General features: G+C 38.3%; 1 protein-coding gene and 1 pseudogene across 10 annotated transcripts in view; one reads left to right on the top strand and one right to left on the bottom strand.

The window, feature by feature from the left end:
- The window catches only part of GRIP1 (glutamate receptor interacting protein 1), a 749,322-nt gene that overhangs the window by 415,141 nt on the left and 312,521 nt on the right, over positions 1 to 21,660 (bottom strand). For 9 of the 10 annotated variants that reach the window (XM_066258211.1, XM_066258212.1, XM_066258217.1 and 6 more), the window contains exon 1: positions 3,034 to 3,547. The exons of the other annotated variant lie outside the window; for it this stretch is intronic. In XM_066258211.1, coding sequence (XP_066114308.1) covers positions 3,034 to 3,166 — 133 coding nt within the window. In that variant the 5' untranslated portion in view covers positions 3,167 to 3,547. Of the gene's footprint in view, positions 1 to 3,033; positions 3,548 to 21,660 lie in introns of those variants that run through there. 10 annotated transcript variants of the gene reach the window in all.
- Positions 20,006 to 20,307, top strand: LOC136323002 (large ribosomal subunit protein eL33 pseudogene; annotated as a pseudogene).

Here is a 21,660-nt window from a genome sequence, read left to right on the forward strand (position 1 = left end):
ATTACTGCTAGAAAAACAATTCCCTCCAGCCATCCAGGTGAACTTTTTGGTGGAAATCCCAGTTAAAAATCCTTCAGGCAACATGTTTATCTGAACTGTTTCAGCACAAAACAAAAATATAAAGATTATTATGCTCTAGAACTTGAAAAGTCTTAAGCAATAATTCTACCTCTGGTCACATTTCATGTAATGAAAACCCAAAAAAGTTTGAGGATTTGCCCAAAGCATTTGTCTAGTTTATATAAGCTCTAACTCTAGAATTATGAAAGGACAGATGAATGATAAAAGCAGATTTTTTAAAAAATCAAATATAGTCATCCCATGAACAATGACATACATCAAGTCAATATAAAATCAGGGAAGATTTAAAATCAGTCTGTCATCATCATCATCATCATCATCATCATTACTAAAACTCCGTTTTGATGGAGTTACAGGAAAAACATCTAATTTTTATATTAACTTCTCTTTCATTGGCCCAGATCTTCCTAACATTTTAATATAGGCTTTTTTTAAATGCATTTTATGATATTATAACCTGTGTTGTCTTTAAGATGAAGGAAAGGATAGTGAAATTCTGAATCAGAACCCACCATTGAAGAGACATTATTTAGGGATAAATATTGGCAAGCACTTGAGAATGCACTACAGAAATAACATACTTATTGGAGAGTTTGATCTTTCATTATTGTATGCATAAGCTTCTTGTAGTAATTGGAACTACCAGATAAACTGACAAGACAGAGAAGTTTCTTTCAAGAAACAAACAATACAGGAAGAAAATAAGAGCAACAACACTTCTCATTTGTCAGTGACACCATTAACTAAGACGTGAATGTCCTCAGTAAATTCCACCACATTTTAGCCTTCATGTAAACAGTTTTTCTAAGCCATCTAGACATGCCCAGGATGTAAACTTTCAAATTATGCCGAAGACTAATTAAGGTGGATACGCTGTAGATGTAATTGAATTAAACCATATTACCCATTTGAGAGAACTGGTTTTCCAGATCAGTCTTACCCTTTAATACTTTTTTACAGCTGTAAAATGTAAGTGGATGTCTCCCCTACTCAGTTCAGAGAGGCCCTAAAATTGAAACCAAAAGATACACTGAGGGGTCATTATGTTATATGACATGCCATCTCTGAAATGCTGGCTAGTTAACATTCAATAAAATGTTACATGCCAAGCACCTGTGTCCATTGTGATACACTCTGTTTATCATACAGCAGTTTGAAGGTGGTGACTCAACACACATCAAACTCTACAGATGTGACATGTTACATAATGAGTGCTTTCTGAGAAATCACAGGGGCAAACATGTCAGGTTTGCATCTAAAGCAAATAACTTTTGATGTTTAGAATCTTATGCTTATCATGACCTTGACAAGTCAGATAAGTTAAGACATAATTTCCTTTAAGTTTTTCTTCTGACAGGTAAAGACTACTGCCTTAGCTGTAGCATTCTCCTAACTCTAGTTTGAGGGTATTTCTTAGACACTGCCACAAATATTTCTCCTGTAGGCATATTTTGTAAACTTATAAAGTATCTTTGTTGTTCTTAAATTCTCACCAAAACTAGTAGAATGCAGGTATTTGAGAGAAACTTTTAAAATCTATTTGAACAAATACATCACAAACCCAAGACAGTATAAATTTGATTCATTATATATATTGGTTGCAAGAAATTTGTAAAATGAACATAATGAAAAGTTCCTAACCTTTTCTTGAAATTCCAAGTTTTCAGAATTATGCATGCAAGATGACAGTATTTTTGATATAACATAAATCTTTGTTAAATTCTTGAATATATTATGGAAACTAAATTTAGGAAACACAGACGGTCACATTAGAGCATATTATTCATGTAAAAGCATTATAGAAGAGAAACATCCCTAAAACTCACGGATTACTCTGTAAAAGCCACATAGCCATAGAACAAATGTCAAGAATTATAATTTTGTATTATTGTGTTGTTGCCACCACATGAATTTTCACCTCTCAACTTTCAACAATCTCAACAGAATTTCTGGCATTTAGACCAAATTCTCATGAATTTCAATACTGCAGTAATGGATTCTAAATTATTTATTGGTCAACTCTCAGAGGTTGTAGATGGGATGTATTTCAATAAGACATCAAAAGGCCAGTGAGAATTAAAATCAAAATAAAGTTTATAAATATTCTTATTCAAGAAAATAAAAATAATTTTTAAATTTTGTAAATGTAGATCATATGTAACTATCAGTTCTATCCATTTAGGGCACAACACAAACTCAGTGATCTCTGTGTGCAGCAGCCTTCTCTCTGTACCCTTGGGCGGTTCTGGGCGTTTAAAGCCTATTGGGACTAGTCTAAACCTCATTGGGAACTTAAAGGACTGCTAAGTACAAGAAAAACTCTAGTTCTCTGTTATGTATAAGCTAATTTACAAATGTTTTAATGTGGATATATAATTTTATCCTACAGGCCTCACTGCTTCTAGTTGACAGCAAATAATAGTTCCTTTCATTTAATAACAAAATTATGAACATGCATCAGAGAAAAGCATTTGAACTTCCTTATACAAGTAACACCTCAGATTCATCACAGATAATTGTCTAGAAGTCTGTATCAGGAGCATTAATCATCACCATCAACTTGAACATGAACAATTATTTCTTCCAAATAAACTAGCCTTCCCTATTCTAAAGAAAACACAGTTATTTAAAAGCAATTCTAACAGAACATAATTTAAGCATCTACTACCTTGGCTTGCAAGATAATGGTTTGAAGGGTTCATTAAAATAATAGCATAATCAATTAATTGCACCTAAAATATTAATCATGTGTATAGACCTGAGCTAGTTATATTGTCTGGATGCTATTTGATGGTTATTTTTGCAATAAATCAAGCATTATGTAGCACTTCGGTACTTACACACTGCTCAGTATCTGGGAAACCTTTTGCATTTAAGATTAAAGCACCACACAAGGTTTATTGTTACCCTCGACAGGCAAGAAGGAACAGGAGGGTGAAGGAAAGCGCTTACTTCGAAAATGCTCTGAAGTGTAATAATAGACATCCTCATAGCCCTCATGGTAATCCTCTTCTGGCCGGTACTTTTTCCCCTTTCTTCTCCTAGATCTTCTTATTTGCTTGAGGAAACCTAGGAAGCGATCCATCTCTCCCTCACCGCACTGCCTGACTCAGCCAGCGCGGCGCTGAGCAACAGCCCAGCTGCTCGGGGAGCCGGCGGAGCATGAACGCCCAGCACAGAACCCGGGCGCGCTACCCCTCCATCTGCCTCTGTGCCACCATCAACGCTGAGGTTTTAGCCATGGGAGGAAAAAAAGAACAGCGATATGGGTTCGCCTTGATGAGATTTCTTACTTTGCTCAGTAAACTGTCAAATGTGCAATTTAAAAAGAAAGAAAAAAAAAAGGAAAAGAGGGAGAAAGTAAAATGATGAAGACTAAGAGAAAAAAGAAACAGCGAAGCTTTGTACTCCAAACAGCTTCAAAACAAAAGAGAACAAAGTTCAAGAAGAGATTCTGCCAAGGGGAGTCCCAGCACTAGAATTTCACTATCCAACATCTCCATCAGCAGGGGCGGGGGTGTAGGAGATGAGAGGGGCGGGGACACACGCTACTCAATGGACTGAACCAAAGCTAGAGACAGACCAACTTTTTCTTACCTGCTAATCCCACTCTCTTATCTAACACCTCTTAATGCAAAGCACAGGGCTTGGGAAACTTCTTGGAAAGCTATTGTTTTTCAATAAACAGACTAATTAACCCTTTGTGCTTTCTTGCATATCATCCTAATGAGCAGTAAAGTGGTTTCATCCATATGCACTGCCTCTTGCTGACAAAAGTGTGCTCTTATGTGTTAATTGGAGCAGCAGGGAGAAGGCTCAGCAGCTGCTTTCAAATGACACATTTACCCACTGGGCATTAATGTATTCCAATCGCTATTTGATCTAAATATTAAAATGCACTTCACAGAGAGGTTTCTCATAGGCCTAGTAACAGCATATCATAATCAGCAAATAAAAGAAATTGCATGGTTTGGGGGAAGAAGAAATAACAATAACCCAATTCTGCTCACAATAAACTGGAATACAAATTTTGCTGAGTTGTCACACTTTTTTTAAAAATGTGAAAGCAAATAGGCTAAAGAGCAAATAAAATGTAGTTCTTGGTGAAAGTGAAGAGAGGGAGAAAAGTTTTGAAAAATGTTTACACCTTGTTCATCCTTTGTCTCTAAAATCACAACCTTTTTCTCTTTTTTAAGTACTACAATCAGAACCACTTCAGAGTAGATGAAAGAGGTACTCCAAAATCTAGACAGGTTAGCATTAATCTTGGATAATCTTTTTCTCTCTAGCTTCTTTCTTCAGGTGTTTAAATGAATATGAATTTTTAACATCAGGATATACTAAGTTTGTTTACAATACAATTAATCAAATACATCGGCGGTTACCTATTAAACTAATATATAATAATATTCCACAACTCCATGTTCCCAGAAATATAGAAGTTGATGGTTCAAAATCCTGGGCTTGCCTGGTCAAGACACATATGGGAGTTGATGGTTCCTGCTCCTCCCCCTTCTCTCTCTCTCTCTCTCTCTCTCTCTCTCTCTCCTTTCTATCTAAAAATGAGTAAATAAAATCTAAAAAGAAAAGAAAAGCTTCTTACTGTATGAGTCATTCAGTAACTATGAAATAGCCAGTTTGTAGGACCATTCCAGAAGGAAGAGATTGATTGCACTCAGCATATCTGTTGTTAGATTCATAGGCAATCTGTCTTTATTCTAGGTTTAAATAGTTCTCCATTTTCAGATATCAATTTCTAATGATGGCAATGGAGACATTTACTGGAGAGGTAAATATACATTATCCAAGACCATTTCAGCTCTGGAATGTGTAAAATTAGATTCAATGAATTCCCATTATTCCTTACAGATTTCCTTTATTTTTTTATGCCTGACAAGTGAGTTTGTGAAGAGAAAACACAAACTTGATGATGCTGACAAAAAGATACTATAAAATGTTTTATGAACATCTTTAAACAAAAATTCACTTGTCCTTAGGTTCCAAATCTTTTATTAGTCTGACTCCCTCAACCAAAATAAATTGGAACAGTTAAAAACAGTGAAATTTGAAGATCTGGACTTATAATAATACATAACCTTTTTTTTTTTTTTTTTTTACAGAGGCAGAGATAGACAGGGACAGACAGACAGGAACGGAGAGAGATGAGAAGCATCAATCATCAGTTTCTCGTTGCGTGTTGCGACTTCTTAGTTGTTCATTGATTGCCTTCTCACATGTGCCTTGACCGCGGGCCTTCAGCAGACCGAGTAACCCCCTGCTGGAGCCAGCGACCTTGGGTCCAAGCTGGTGAGCTCTTTGCTCAAGCCAGAAGAGCCTGCGCTCAAGCTGGCGACCTCGGGGTCTCGAACCTGGGTCCTTCCGCATCCCAGTCCGACGCTCTATCCACTGCGCCACCACCTGGTCAGGCAATACATAACCTTTTAATGTAATTCTCTTAACAACCTTTATCATGAGGTGATGCCTGTCTAGATGAAGTAAGAAGGTTAAAAGATGTTTTAGTGGTTTGTCTAAGATTCCAAAGGTAACAATGCCAAGTACTACCTACTACAGGTATTTTTTCATGCAAATTCAGACTGTCTTGTCTAAGAATTATTTGCATTCACTGATTCACTGTTTTCTATGCAAGTCTGCTATTAAAATGAAGTTTGAAAATAATTTTTGACTTTCAATTTTAACTGGGCTAAACCTATATCCTGATTTATGTGATTACTTTGTCAAGTACACCTGTGCTCAGAGATTATACAGGCAACAAAATTTACCCAACTACCTCTAAATTATCTTAACTCCTAAATTAGTGGAATCCACATTACTCGTTTTGTAGTTTGAAGCTCCTAGTTTAATCCAGAAGGACTGACACTATAGAACAGATGATACTTCATCAAGAGAAGATCGTTTTTTGTATAGGCCAACTCAAAGCATTCCACCACAGTTTGCTGATGGTTAGTTGTAGTATTCAAAGAGCCCAAGAGTTTCTCAAGCAGTAGTAAGCAATCATTTTTTAACAAAAACCAATGCAAAGTAAACTTTCTACATAAAGCACTTCTCTATTATTTTCCTAGTTTTGAAGGATTTTATTTTGGTGATTAACATTCCAATATCTGATTATAATGAAAAAATATTTATACAGAAGGGGTTAAATCAGGGGTCCCCAAACTACGGCCCACGGGCCGCATGCGGCCCCCTAAGGCCATTTATCCGGCCCCCGCCGCACTTCCAGAAGGAGCACCTCTTTCATTGGTGGTCAGTGAGAGGAGCATAGTTCCCATTGAAATACTGGTCAGTTTGTTATTTAAATTTACTTGTTCTTTATTTTAAATATTGTTCCTGTTTTGTTTTTTTTGTTTTTACTTTAAAATAAGATATGTGCAGTGTGCACAGGGATTTGTTTATAGTTTTTTTTTATAGTCCGGCCCTCCAACGGTCTGAGGGACAGTGAACTGGCCCCCTGTGTAAAAAGTTTGGGGACCCCTGGGTTAAATGATTCTATAGAAGAGTTTAGAGTTCAGACATATCGTAGGGGTATCATAGAGGAGGTAATAGCTCTGTTAAAACAATCACAGATGCTTGGGAAGTAGGAATAAGGGACTCGCTGGTTAGAGGGGGTTTACCTGGGTCACAAAGAATACAAGAATGAGGTAACGCACCATGCGAGGGAGGGGGGGCATGTAATAAATGTCACAATCCAAAAGATAGAAGGCAAGATACTTGCTATTCTACCTAAAGGGTGGTCTGGGTGGACTGGATCTTTTTATTAAACTTCATGGGTCCATACCTCCGAATTTTTCCTATCTTCTATCTTAAATTCTCTGTGATTAACAATAGAAGACCAATTTAAAATCTAAAAAAAGACTTGAGTTTATGCAGCAGTTAGCTAATATCCCCACAATAATTGACAAATGAGTAGAGTGAGGTTCAAGTTCCATTCAGTTAGGTTTAGTACTGTTTTTCAGAGAACTAGGCTTTCTCTCCATAGCACAAACACTGGTTTCTGCACCCTGCAGTCTAAACAAATGGGATAGTAGAGGTTGTAAGTGGCAGTACTATACACAGAACAGGAATCTCTCATAAATGTGCTTTGTTTAGCTCACATTAAGTGTTGTTTTGTTTGTTTTAAACTGGGCCAATATCTAGAAGTGAGGAATTCCACAAATAAATCAGACATTTGATCTTATTTTTCTTGAAAAGTCAAAAGATCTGGAGACTCTGGGCCCAACTCCAATGTGGCAACTATTAATTAAATCTGAGTGATGGCTGCCACCCATAAATAAATATACACTTTACACTTAGCCACAGTCCCCTCCCCTGGGCCCTCTCTCATTCAGCCACCACCTGGACATTTATACCTGTAATCCTTGCTTGAGGTGCCAGCCTGACTAGCCAGTTTCAAAACACTAATTTCTTCAAGAGAAATTTTAGGACCATAGATTTTCATTTAAAAAAATACACATATTATTATGACAAATTGGGTTTAGTTGAGCTAAATGTTCACCAAACTATAAAATTAAATTTCTTCAAAAAAAAAAATTGTTCACGTGAGAAAATAAAGCAGTTGAATTATTCAACAAAATGTGCTTCAATAAAGAACTGCAAATATATATTTTTTAGAAAGCTAATTTTCCTTTCTGGGAAGTAGGCAATTGTCTAAACAGCACTGACATGGTTTCCACACTTGTCTGAATTACATTCCCCATCCCCTTTCAGGAAGAGAGGAATAGACCAACCATTGAGATTAAAGCTTCCATTTACCACCTTACCTAGATCACTCAGTGAGTAGTACTCTTCTGTATATACAGTGGTACCTTGAGGTACAAATTTAATTCGTTCTGTAACTAAGCTCGAAAGTCAGTCAACTCATACATCAAACTGCGGTGCTAGACCCTGCTCCAACGCGCCAACTAGCACAGCTTCCCGAACCAGGACTCGGATCTCGGAATTTTGCTCGGATCTTGAACAAAAAACACAGACCACAGACCGAGTCGCAGCTCATATCTTAAAAAATTCTTATGTTGGTCTGCCTGTATCTCTAGGTACCACTGTATTAGGATTGAGTAATGGTACAGTATTTTTTTTTGAGTTGAAGTATAAAACATACAGTTTATTAGAAGAATCTTTGAGACATTAAATCAATTTGATCCTTTTTAGATACCATGTGGTTGCATCAGATCCCACGAGCAGCAGCAGACTCCCTGTGACTTTAGGGGACACATCTGACATACTGAGGATGACAGAGTAGGGAGGGAACTCTGGTTCCTGGCAATGACGGTATTCTTAGTTTTGTCAGACTCAACGCCACTTTACTGTAGCAAATGATTGTTCTATCCCACTTTACTAGTCTAAATGAAATTCATAGATCATGTGACCCATGCCCACAAAATTTAAACATAAAATATTTTCTAAATAATATATGTAAGAATATGGTTAATAAGATGTATTTAAATTAGTAAATCTTAGGACACAACCACCAGAAGATGTAGTTAGAACCTTGCACCTACTTCAAAGAAGCAATTTCAAATTTAAGAGATGATCAGAAGCCACTCCATACAATATGGAGAAAATAAAGTGACAGATTTACAGGTAGACAACACAGTAAAAATTAGTATAATCATTTATATTAAAACTGTGAAGACTGTCTCATGTCAAAAATAAAAAGAGAAGTCACAAACTGGGATAAAATATTTGCAAAAGAAATATCTGGTTAATAACTGTTGTCCAAAACATACAAAGAGCAAAATATAGAAATACAAAAAGAACTCTTAAAACTTAGTAAGAAAAATTACCTGATTAAAAATGGGCAGAAGACTTAAAGAGACACCTCCCCAAAGATAGACAGATGGCAAATAAGCATATGAAAAGGTGTTGCACATCACAGGCATCAGAGAAATGCAAATTAAGGCAATAAGGAGACACCACTACACACTTATTAGAGTGGCCAAAATCTAGAACACTCACAAACGTAAGTGCTGAGGAGGAAGGGGAGCAACAGGAATTTTCCTTCATTGCTGGTGGGAATGTAAAACAGTAAAGCAACTTTGGATGATAGTTGGTTTTTTATATAGCTAAACATATCAATACTATCAATTCGTCAATTGCACTCCTTGGTATTTACCCAAAGGATTTGAAAACGTATGTCCATACAAAAATCTGCCTTGGATGTTTATGGCATCTGTACTCATAATTGCCAAAACTTGGAAACAACCAAGATGCCCTTCAGTAGGTGAATGGATAAATTGTGATATATATCTTAGATAATGGGATATTATTCAACACTAAAGGGAAATGAGCTATCAAGCTGTGAACAGACATGGAGTAATCTAAATGCATATGACTAAGTGAAAGAAGCTAAAATAAAAACGCTACATGCTGTATGATTCCAACTATATAACATTCTGGAAAAGGCAAAACTATGGAGATAGTAAAAATATCAGTTGTTGCCAGGAGTTGGGGAAAGGGAAGAATGAACAGGCAGAGCAGAGCACAGAGGGTTTTTAAGGCATTGAATATACTTTGTATAATAGTGGATACATGTCATTATACACTTGACCAAACTCATAATATGCAACACCAAGTATGAACTCTAAGTAAACTATGGACTCTGAGTGACAGTGATGTGTCAATTTACGTTGACGGTTTGCAATAAATGTATCGCTCACATGAAGAAAGGTTCGCATGTGAAGAGGAGCATATGCTCTGTACCTTTTGCTCAATTTTGCTGTGAACTTAAAGCTGTTCTAAATAATAAAATCCATTTAAGAAAAGTACCTGGTGTCTCTGTATTTAACAGTATTAGCTGCTGGTTTCAAATAATTATAAATAAGTTGTCACTTAGAGGAATATTTATTTACATAGATACTTGAAAGTGTACAGATGCAGGACAAGTTTTCAGTTTGGAAGAGTGTCTTCCTCATTTCAGTACTTCCGGCACCCAGGCCCCATCCATGAAATGCTAGTAGCTCCTGTCTTTCACTTCTGCCTTGCCCAGCACTGTGACAACCAAAATGCCCATGTAAATTTCCAACAGGGGCATGTTGGGTTGCTCTGGCCGACAATCACAGAATAAAATTAACCAAGCAAATGTTGCCCTACCTCTGTAATTCTTCCTATGCATAGTAATAATTCCCCACCCCTTTGGATCGGCCTTGCTTAAGATACTTGGAAGTGTAAGGAATAATTTTATCACACAGCTATCTCAACAGTCAATATAGAAAGTTAGATAATATTCTAAGAAATCTGGATGGTATAATTCTGATATTTTGTGTTCTTGCTCTTCATGAATTTGTACAAAATTTAAGAGAAATTAAGTTCTATAACAAATGCTTCAAATTAAAAGTAAATATTTAACACCAAGACCAAAGCATTTGAATTATTATTCTGCCAGTAACTACACATAGATTTACTTAGAAGGAAAATCTTATCTGTTGGTATACTAAAATTAAGTCATTCTCAGTAAGGAGTCACTAGAGCCCCACAATCAACAAAACACTCCAGTTCTTATGCTTATCTAAGTAGAAAGAACACTTGTCTTTAATGTTTAAAAATATATAGTAAAATAGTTTTACTCATGTTCATAATCCAAATAGGGCTCATCAGAGCCTGACATAAAATGATTTTAATATAAAAGTAATTTTAAAAAAAATTCTCCTGAGCTACACATATCTGTAGGTAAGAAGACACATCCACAAAGAGATCGGCATCCATTGTTCCTAGCAGATAGCAGGTGCTCAATAAAACTTTTTGTTGCACTCATATAATAACAATGTCAAGATAGCTTAGTTAATAAAAGAAAAAAAAGTAATGACATAAAATTTAAGAAATTTAGATTCACAAAATATTGGTGTTAGGAAAGAATTCAAAGGACATTCCCAGCCTCCCTATTTCCCTCTCCCTAACAATATCCAAACCTTAAGTTCCCACCAGAGCCACACCAGAACTGCACAGGCCCAGTCCCAGAGCTGTGTCTTCTTAAGGCCCCCCGACTCTACTCTAGAGCAGAAGAGTGGACTTCTCCTCTGCACTGCAATAGTACTTTGCTTCTGCTTCTTTTTTAAAATAATAACTCTCCCCCCTCACAATGCCCCATTGATTCAAATGTCTAGCAGGTTAGTGTATAATAGTAGTTATTACTAATTTGAGAGATGGACAATGATATAATTAAAGCATAATACCTTCTGGGTCTGTCCCTACTGTTGCAATAGTAAGATTTCATTCTTTTTTTTTTTTTTATAGTCATACAGCAATATTCTACTGCATATATATACACCACAACTTTTTTTTTTTTTGAGAGGAAGGGGGAGCAAGAAAGAGTGCACCACTGGCCAGGGCCATATTTTTTTAATTCATGCGTCTACTGATGGTCGCTTGGGTTGCTTTCATATATTGGCTATTATATATAATGCTGCAATAAATATAAAGGTGATATGTCCTTTCAAGTAGTGTTTGGGGTTTCTTCAGATATATTCCCAGAAGAGGAATCGCTGAGTCATAAGGCAGTTGAATTTTTAAGTTTTTGAGGAACCTCCATACTATTTTCCATAGTGGCTTACCAGTCTGCATTTCCACCATTGGTGATGAAAAACGTTAGATGTGAAGCTAAAAATCTGTGAGAAAAATGTATTTGTTTTTCAAATTCCTTCAGTGCAAAAAAGTTTGAGACCACTGCCTAAATATAGTGTGGTTCCTTTTAACCTTCGCATCCTTAGTTGAAAGAGCATGTTACTATATGCTCAATGTCCGGTAAGCGGAAAGATGGAATGAAGAGTGAATAAATGGATGAATAAATAATTGATTGAGTGATGCCTAAAGAGACAAGATTTGCCTCAGATTGCTCACTGACAGTGGGAGAGCTTTCATATAGTGGAAATATTAGCTGTGCCCTGATACACAAGCTAATAGGTCATGGAGAAGAAAAGGACGTGAGAGGAGGCATGGAAGACACAAGTTTAGGCTTGCTGTCTTGCACTCCCATGAGGGCCTAAGACAGTGGTTCTCAAAGTGTGCGGCAGGGCACACTGGTGTGCCCTAGAAGATTTCCAGGTGTATCCTATGGTATTCCAGAGAAATACGTGCCTGTTGGGAACCAAACACCAACAGCATTTTTGGAGTTTAGATTTTGGGGGGACAGAGGTGTGGGGAATTGGCTGTGAGCTGACAGTCTGCCCAACCCCCCACCTCACTTGCCTGATTAGGTTGCAAAAGGCTGTTAAGCTGTGGTGCTGGATTGTTTACACTACCCCCCATGTTCCCCAGAAAGACTGGAGGCAAGTTTCTTCTATCCTTTGGTGTAAAGTTAAGATGATATGTATGGTGAGGGTTTTCTGCACTCAACACAATTAAGAGTAAAAAGAGAGGAATTCTTCAATGTATTGATGAGGAAATGAGAGTTTGCCTTTCAAATATATGCCCAAACATTGAAGAAATCGCTAAGATACATCAGGCTCATGTTTCTCATAAACACAAGAATGAACACATTTGCACCGGGACCTGCCGAATTTACTAAATCTTACTAAGAATGTATCTATCTATATATATATAAAAAGATAATTTTTTGTTGTTTTTTAATTTTTTAACCCCTCTTTATTACAAATTCTAAAAAGCATAACTCAAAAAATGTAAAATAAAGAAAAAAATTTTTTTTAACAGAGACAAAGTCAGAGAGAAGGATAGATAGGGACAGATAGACAGGAACGGAGAGAGAAGAGATGAGAAGCATCAATCATCAGTTTTTTTGTTGTGACACCTTAGTTGTTCATTGATTGCTTTCTCATATGTGCCTTGACCAGAGGCCTTCAGCAGACTGAGTAACCCCTTGCTCAAGACAGTGAGCTTGGGTCCAAGCTGGTGAGCTTTGCTCAAACCAGATGAGCCCACACTCAAACTGGCGAACTCGGGGTCCCGAACCTGGTTCCTCTGTATCCCAGTCCAATGCTCTATCCACTGCACCACCACCTGGTCAGGCTAAAAATGTTTCTTAATGTCAGAATAAATTTAATTTTGTCATATTTATTTTGTTTAATTACCATAAAAGCATGCTTGGACTTTATATATATTTTTAAATATTTGACTTAATTATTATAGCATTTCTCAGAAATTTGTATATAGTCTGCCTACAATTATTTGTAGGGTTTTAAATGCACCTCGACTTCAAAAAGCTTGAGAACCACTGATCTAAGAGAATACACCAAGTAAGCCAAGTAAGGCACTACTCCTTTAAATGGAGATGAACCTGAATGAGATACCTGAGGCAGACCTACACCAGACAGCCTGCAGCCAAGGCCACATGTCCTCCAGCCTGGAGCAGTCCTCCCACGTTGAACCCAGCTTCAGTTGGCCCAGTTGCAAACTCCCAGCAGGCCAGTTAGCAGGAAAATAAAAATGTGGCTGTAAACCACTGGATTTGGGGGATGGGTCCAAATACAGCTGTATTAGTATGAGATGACTAAAATGCCATTGCATATTTGTCTAGGACAGTTCAAGTTGTATTATAAGTTTCTATTTTTTTAATTTGTCTTTACAGCTAGACTGAGAGATATGCAGACCAAGAACCATATCTTATTGCTTTGTAAATTCTTGGTGTCTGGCACAGTACTGGGCACAGAGTAGATATTCAAGACATGTGTAAAAGATAAAATGAATAGATAAAAGAATGAAGTGTTACATTATTTCTGAGGTTTCCTTCAGTTCTAATGACAACCAGTTGAGTACCCACCCCTAGGTGTTGAGTAGGCCCAAGAACACATTGGGGGAGCCTCAGATATAGAACAGTGACTGCCTAGGAAATGTCTAGGAAACAGTCCCTGTACATGACTGATACTGATCATTGTTCCAAGAATGCACATATTAACACAGAATGCACGTATGAGAATCCTCACTGGGCCCTTCAGAAATTAAGAGCAGGATATGGAATATTATCTTCAGTTTGAGGATCGGTAATGGATGCTTAATAAAAAAATCTAAATTAGGCTTGGCCATAATTCTTAAACACATACACACATACCTTACTTTCTTTGGACATTAAAAAACCCAACTGTGCCTTTTTAACGTTATTTATTTATTTAGAGAGACAGAGACAAGAAGGGAGAGAGATGAGAAGCATCAACTCATAGTTGCATCACTTTAGTTGTTCATTGATTGCTTTTCATATGTGCCTTGACGTGGGTTGGGGATTTCCATCCAAGCCAGTAACTCTTGCTCAAGCCAACAACCTTGGGCTCAACCTGGCGACGTTAGGCTTTAAGCCAGTAACCTTTGGGCTCAAGCCAGTGACCATGGGATATGTCAATGATCCCACATTCAAGCCTGTGACCTGCGCTCAACCTGGCGACCTCGGGGTTTCAAACCTGGGATCTCAGCGTCCCAGGTTGACCTCTATCCACTGCGCCACCACTAGTCAGGCATCTATGTTATTTATTTTTAAACCCTGGTAAATGTGCTGAGAATTGGATGTATCCAGCATTCTGGATTATAGGAGAATAATCCCATAGTCCACGTAGCCCAAAGACCATTCCAAAAAAGAAATTCTGGTTTACCAATTTAAATTTCATTGATCCTCACTGTTTAGTTCCAGGAAATTTAGTCTAAGGGTTGGAACAAAATGTAACATGTTATCAAGACAGGCTGAAATTTGGCGAGTTGTCTTCAGTTTGTCAACTTTAACCTCTATTATTCTGTTTTCCCACAAAGATTCAATATAGCAAAAGAGAGAGAGAGAGAGAGAGAGAGAGAGAGAGAATGTAAACTATTGGATTATTTTTTTCAAGAAGAATGACATGAAGTGTAGAGTTTATTGTTAAGCCTTTTAAAATAACCAAATTTGTTTTGCAAATATACCTAATATCCAGTAATTGCTTAAATTATTTTTCCCTGCACTGATTTACTAAATGGGTGTACTGTGTTCTAAATAGTTTATGCCTTTTAAGTATCATATTGCTGGAGGATGATGTAAAGCTACATAAACATAGAAAAGCATGTTAGTTCAATTTATAATGGATACTATGACATTAAATGGAAGGAGATGCTCTTCTGTTTATATTCTCACCCACAGACTGTACCTCCACTGAGCTCCAGATTCCTATAATGATGTCCTACTTCCTACTCATATGCAATACAGGCATCTCCAAGAAAACAAGGCCAGAAACTCGAGGCATAGCCCTCAAACCTGGATCTCCCATCACAGTTACCATCATATTAAACAGTGTTATCCTTCCACCAGAGTCATTCTTGATTCCTCTCCTTTACGTGAACCACATCTAATTTATCAGCTGTAACTTCAAAGTAAATCCCAAATCTACCAATTTTTCTATGCCCTACTCCCACCCTCAAACCCAGCCAGCACTCTTCCTAACTGGGCACCTTTTTTCTACTCTATTTTCCACACAACAGAAATGATCATAGTAAAGATACACCAGATAATGCCACTCCCCTGCTTAAAACTTTACAATGAGTTCTATGTTCTCCTAATACACATAAAATAAAACTCTGCAATTCTTTTTTTTTTTTGTATTTTTCTGAAGTGAAAAGCGGGATGACAGAGAGACAGACTCCCACATGCGCCCAACCGTGATCCACCTGGCATGCCCACTAGGGGGTGATGCTCTGCTCATCTGGGGCATTGCTCCATTGCAACCGGAGCCATTCTAGTACCTGAGGCAGAGGCCATGGAGCCATCCTCAGTGTCCTGGCCAACTATGTTCCAATGGAGCCTCGGCTGCAGGAGGAGAAGAGAGAGATAGAGAGAAAGGAGAGGGGGAAGGGTGGAGAAGTGGATGGGGGCTTCTCCTGTGTGCCCTGGCTGGGAATTGAACCTATGACTTACACATGCCAGGCTGACACTCTACCACTGAGCCAACCGACCAGGGCCAAAACTCTGCAATTCTTATCAGGGCCTTTAAAGCCCAAGTTGAGCTGGCCCCTACCTACCTCTTCAGCTTCTTCTCATATTACTCCTCACAGTGACCTGCTTCCTGTTACTGGCAAAATGCCAAGCCAAAGTCTTGTCATCTCTATTCACTCTGTGCCAAATGTGCTGACCTCCAATGTTTGTATGGATGGGTCTCTTTGTGTTATTTAGATCTCAGCTCACATTCTGTCTCATTTGGTGAGGACGCCCAGCTACTCCCATTATATATAGTCCTCACACCTCTCATCACATCACCCTGTCACTTCTCACTGTCAGAAATCACTTTGAATATGTGCTTCCTTGCATGTTACGTGTTTCTTCTCTTCTAGGACGTGAACTCCATGTGCACTGTTCTATCTTTGGGTTGTGAACAATGTCTGGCAATACACACAAACAATAGCACTTCTTGAATGAATGAATCAGATTTGGTGTGAGATAAGTATATGCTGTCTGGGTTTATGGAAACATACTATTTCAATTATACAAGGACTTTCAAAGTTTCCTTCCTGAAAAGTGTGTTAAACAATAAAATCACCCAGCAAGGATATGAAAAGGGGCCAGTTCTCTAGGCTGGCCACTGCTGACCTGAATTAAGTAGCTAGTGTTAAATGTCGCAGGTGTTACATGCATTTAATAGAGTCAATAAATGAATCTTTAAAAACTACAGACATTCCAAAAGCCCTTTTAAGATCATGGTTTTAAACTCTTCACTGAACTTGTAACTAATTTAATATCAAGTAGAAAGATGGCTTAGAATTCTTCCCTCGCTCCCGTTACACGCTCATTGCATAATAAATATTGATTGTACAGTATGTATGTAGGGTACAATTGAGCAAATAAATGCACAATCAAATCAATGCTCCTACCAAAGGTTCAAAAATAAAAGTAAAAAAGATAGGCACAAACAGAGGTTAATCCAAATTGGATGAACAATTCAACAAATCTTAAGTACTTCGACAGCAAACCAGACAAGTGCGCCTACAGGCGACAGCTGGAACTGGAGTATAGAAGTGGTTCCAAGAGAAAACGGTCAAGGAGGTAAGAGAATCATATGACAAAGCACTTAGAGGAAGAAAAAGAAGAGAAATTTCTATTAGATCGGTTATCACACCTTGAAGTGCATCTACAGGAAACTACTTTAAATACCAAGAAAAAATGTTCCTATAGCCAAATGAGTTGATTAAAAACAAAAATCTAAGCTTTTGGAAACGTAATGCTTTGGTACAATAAATCAACCAAGCAAGGAGACATAAATAAATAAATGTGTACCATTTAAAAATAGAGGCCCTAGCCGGTTGGCTCAGCGGTAGAGCGTCGGCCTGGCATGCGGGGGACCCGGGTTCGATTCCAGGCCAGGGCACATAGGAGAAGCGCCCATTTGCTTCTCCACCCCCCCCTTCCTCTCTGTCTCTCTCTCTCCCCCTCCCGCAGCCAAGGCTCCATTGGAGCAAAGATGGCCCAGGCGCTGGGGATGGCTCCTTGGCCTCTGCCCCAGGCGCTAGAGTGGCTCTGGTCGCGGCAGAGCAACGCCCCCGAGGGGCAGAGCATCGCCCCTGGTGGGCAGAGCGTCGCCCCCTGGTGGGTGTGCCGGGTGGATCCCGGTCGGGCGCATGCGGGAGTCTGTCTGACTGTCTCTCCCCGTTTCCAGCTTCGGAAAAAAAAAATGATTTTTCTTGTTCTCTATTAGCCTGGAAGGACTTGCAAGTGAACAAGACAGAGATAAAGATAGCGGGAGGGAGGAAATGTGAATGAATTCTCAGGCAATAGAAACCATTAGGTAATATATTGTTCAGAACCATCAGTATGGAACTTAAATAGATCCTGTGAAGTCCAAAATGACCTAAGAGGACGTCATAATCAGCACTATTTTCCCCATCAATTGTAGGTATCTAAGTGCATAAAAACAATATCTTGTAGCTACAAGACACTTTCTAGTCAAAATTTTTCTATTATGACATATTACATACTCAGGGAAAAGATCATTTTAGTACTCTGCACAATTTTCAGATCCCCATAATATTCAAGTGGCACTTGTAGCATTTCAAATTTGTAAATATTCTTAAGTTTTGATCTTTAATTTTTCTACACTCATGCCACACTTAATTATTGGTTGACTATATTAATTAATTTTATGTGGCAGAAAAAAATATTTAAAAACTGAAAGCATAATCTCAGTTATTCAAGCCCTTTGAAGCCTAACACATTTGGAATCTCAGAGTGACTGCCTGACATTTCGTTTTGCAAGAAGTCTAAACAACCACAATAAATTTACAAATGCAGACATGCCACAGTTAAATTCCATTTCACGCTTTGTAAGCAAACATTATCAAACTATAAGCACTGTCCTCCACTGTCTTTTTAACTCAAAATCTTGTAACCAATGGTCGACCTTGAAATATTTCACAGATGGATGAATTGGCTTAGTTTATTCATCAATTTGCAGACTAGCAAACTTGGGCTGTATGCATTACATAGACCAGGTGGCTCTATGCTTTATTTAATAAACAACACAAATAATTAGTGATTAGACAGAAGCAAATTAGAGACCCAATTAGGAATTGTTCAGGGGGAAAGTCTTTTAAAAATAACGAGTATTTCTTGCTGCATTCAAACTTCCTTAGAAACACACTTCCACTTTTATTTCTTAATGGCAAATTTCTTTAAACAACTTGCCTCAATCTCAGTGAATGCAGGAACACACTTTCATTGAGGAAATCATGAGCTTACACAAGGCTTTGTGAAACTCAATGAGGACTGAGTGCATTGGAGAGCCAGGTGACTATCAGTATTTACTTGCATTTTTAGATTATATGTAAATATGTACATAGAAAGCTTTCTTTGCTTAAACAAATTTGATTTTGTAAAACTGCCAATTCATTTGTCAATCTGCACATATCAGTTACTCAGTAAATGTAATAAAGATATAGCATTAAAACACACAGAAAAAAACTCATAGCAAACATTATATTCTTTAAAATATTTTTTATTTATTGATTTGAGAGAGAAAGAGAGAAACATAGATTTGTTGTCCCATTTATTTGTGCATCGATTGGTCAATTCTTTTATGTGCCCTGACAGGGGAACAAACCTGCCACCTTGGTTTATAGGGATGACCCTCTAACCAACTGTGCTACCTGGTCAGGGATATACTTCATGTTCCTGATGCCAAATTCTGATTAGCATGTGAAAGCCTTCTGTTTGACTTTTATTATTCAGTTAAGAAATTGTTACACAATATCAACTTTCAATTACAAATGATAATTTGTAAAAAGGCAAATTATGTATGTATATATGTATGTATGTATGTATGTATATATTTATTATTTCTCATAGGTGAGAAGCAGGGAGGTAGAGAGACAGACTCCCATATGCGTCCTGACCGGGATCCACTCAGCAAGCCCCCAATGAGGCCATGTTTATTGCTTGGCAACCAAGCTATTTTAGCACCTGAGGAGAGGCCATAGAGCTATCCTCACCACCGGGACCAACTTGCTCCAACTGAGCCATGGCTGTGGGAGAGGAAGAGAGAGATAGAAGGGGGAGGGATAGAGAAGCAGATGGTCACTTCTTCTGTGTGCCCTGACTGGGAATCAAACCCGGGACATCCATATACTGGGCTGACACTCTACTGCTGAGCCAACCGGCCAAGGCCAAAAAAGGCAAATTATTGTCAATTTTATATCAGGGAAATTTTTTTGACTAATCAAATGTTAAAACTGACAGATAAGAATTAAAGAAAATTTTTTTTAAGTTCCCATGCATACTATTCACTAGTAAGGAAGCTTAATCCTGTAGAATCCAAGATGACTGTTTTAGTTTTGCATCTAATGCTAGTAGGCAATGCACATTCCATGTTGAATTTTTTTTCATATCAATAGTGCATCAATGAGCAAATTTTTTCCCATAAGCTGTGCCCTAGTGATTTCACACTCTCAAGAAGTGATATCATTCTTTCTGCCATCTTAGAGCCTGTGCAGGCCTTCTGGGAACAGGACTTCTGTAATAATAAATATGTCTGGAAGGTTGGGGTCCAAGGTCATTGTTGCCAGCTATAAGCAGGTTCTCCAGAGCCAGAGAAAGCACACAGATCTTCTTAAAATTGAAGGTGTTTATGCTTGAGATGAAACTTAATTCTATCTTGATAAGAATGTGTTTATGTGTACAAAGCAAATAACAATACAGTGACTCCTGGTGGCAAACCAAACAAAACCAGAATCATCTGGGGAAAGGTCAACAGTGGCATGGCTCAGGTCAAATTCTGAAGCAATATTCCTGCTAAGGCCACTGGACATAGAACCTGTGTCATGCTGTAACCCCCAGGGGTTTAAACTTATTGAAAAATAAATAAAATGGATTTGTTCTCTTGAAAAATAAGAAAAGAAGTGATGTCCTTATTTTAGTGATGTACTCCTATTCAAAATCCACCTGTGGACAAGGAAGGATATCTAAGGACTCTTTTTATAATGTAATATTAAAATTAATAAAATTCAATTATTTTTATGCAGTAATGACTGTTAAAGTTTAACTCACAGGATATGTTCATTAACCCTTTCATAGCTGCTCTTTAAAATACCGCCTTGTTATCATTTTCTTACATAACTGTGAGTTCTAGGGCAAAACTGTCCTTTTCATTGTTGTAGGCTGAATGTCTAAGCATCTCTGTTTTCTTGTATTCATTGATTCTTTCAAAAATTTACTGAATGCTAACTCTGTGACCAGATGTACATAGGATTAATGATAGTATTCAAAACAAAAACAGACAATAACCATATCTTAATGAAGCTTATAATCTTGGGGGAGGGGAATGACATTGTATAAAAAGAGTAAAAACAATTATCAGTAAGAAGAACCTACATTGGATATTTATATCCTTGATATATATGTACATAATAAGTGCTCCATACAAATTTGTTTATAAAGAATGACTCAATTACTACTCAATTCAATCTTCCACTGGAATCTTACTAACTAGGGAAAAGTCAAATCTCATTATGTGGCATCACATCAGTGATCCTCACAGGGTAAGGCTCATAGGAGAGAAGCGTCAGAATCACATGGGGAGGAGTTTTTCAGGTTCACAGTGACCCTTCAAACCCAGGTCAGGGATTGCTTCCTCCAGGAAGGCTTGCCTTATGCTCACCCTCCCCATCATCCCCAGGAGTCTAGGCTTGGGAGTGACAGCACACTGGAGCTTTCACTGCTAGCTAGAATACTGGTTCAGGTGCTTTAGCAAATATACACAAGACAGATGGCTTTATTTCTTTCTCATATTAAGGTCTGAGCTGGTAGATGGTGGCCAGGGATAGGGAGAGAGTAGGTGGTGGTGCTGCCATATAAAATTATCCAGCCCTGGCCAGTTGGCTCAGCGGTAGAGCGTCGGCCTGGCGTGCGGGGGACCCGGGTTCGATTCCCGGCCAGGGCACATAGGAGAAGCGCCCATTTGCTTCTCCAACCCCCCCTCCTTCCTCTCTGTCTCTCTCTTCCCCTCCCACAGCCAAGGCTCCATTGGAGCAAAGATGGCCTGGGCGCTGGGGATGGCTCTGTGGCCTCTGCCCCAGGCGCTAGAGTGGCTCTGGTCGCGGCCTAGCGATGCCTGGTGGGCAGAGCATCGCCCCTGGTGGGCGTGCCGGGTGGATCCCGGTTGGGCGCATGCGGGAGTCTGTCTG

This window comes from Saccopteryx bilineata, chromosome 2 (assembly GCF_036850765.1).
Source record: "Saccopteryx bilineata isolate mSacBil1 chromosome 2, mSacBil1_pri_phased_curated, whole genome shotgun sequence".
In the NCBI taxonomy this organism is placed as follows: Eukaryota; Metazoa; Chordata; class Mammalia; order Chiroptera; family Emballonuridae; genus Saccopteryx; species Saccopteryx bilineata.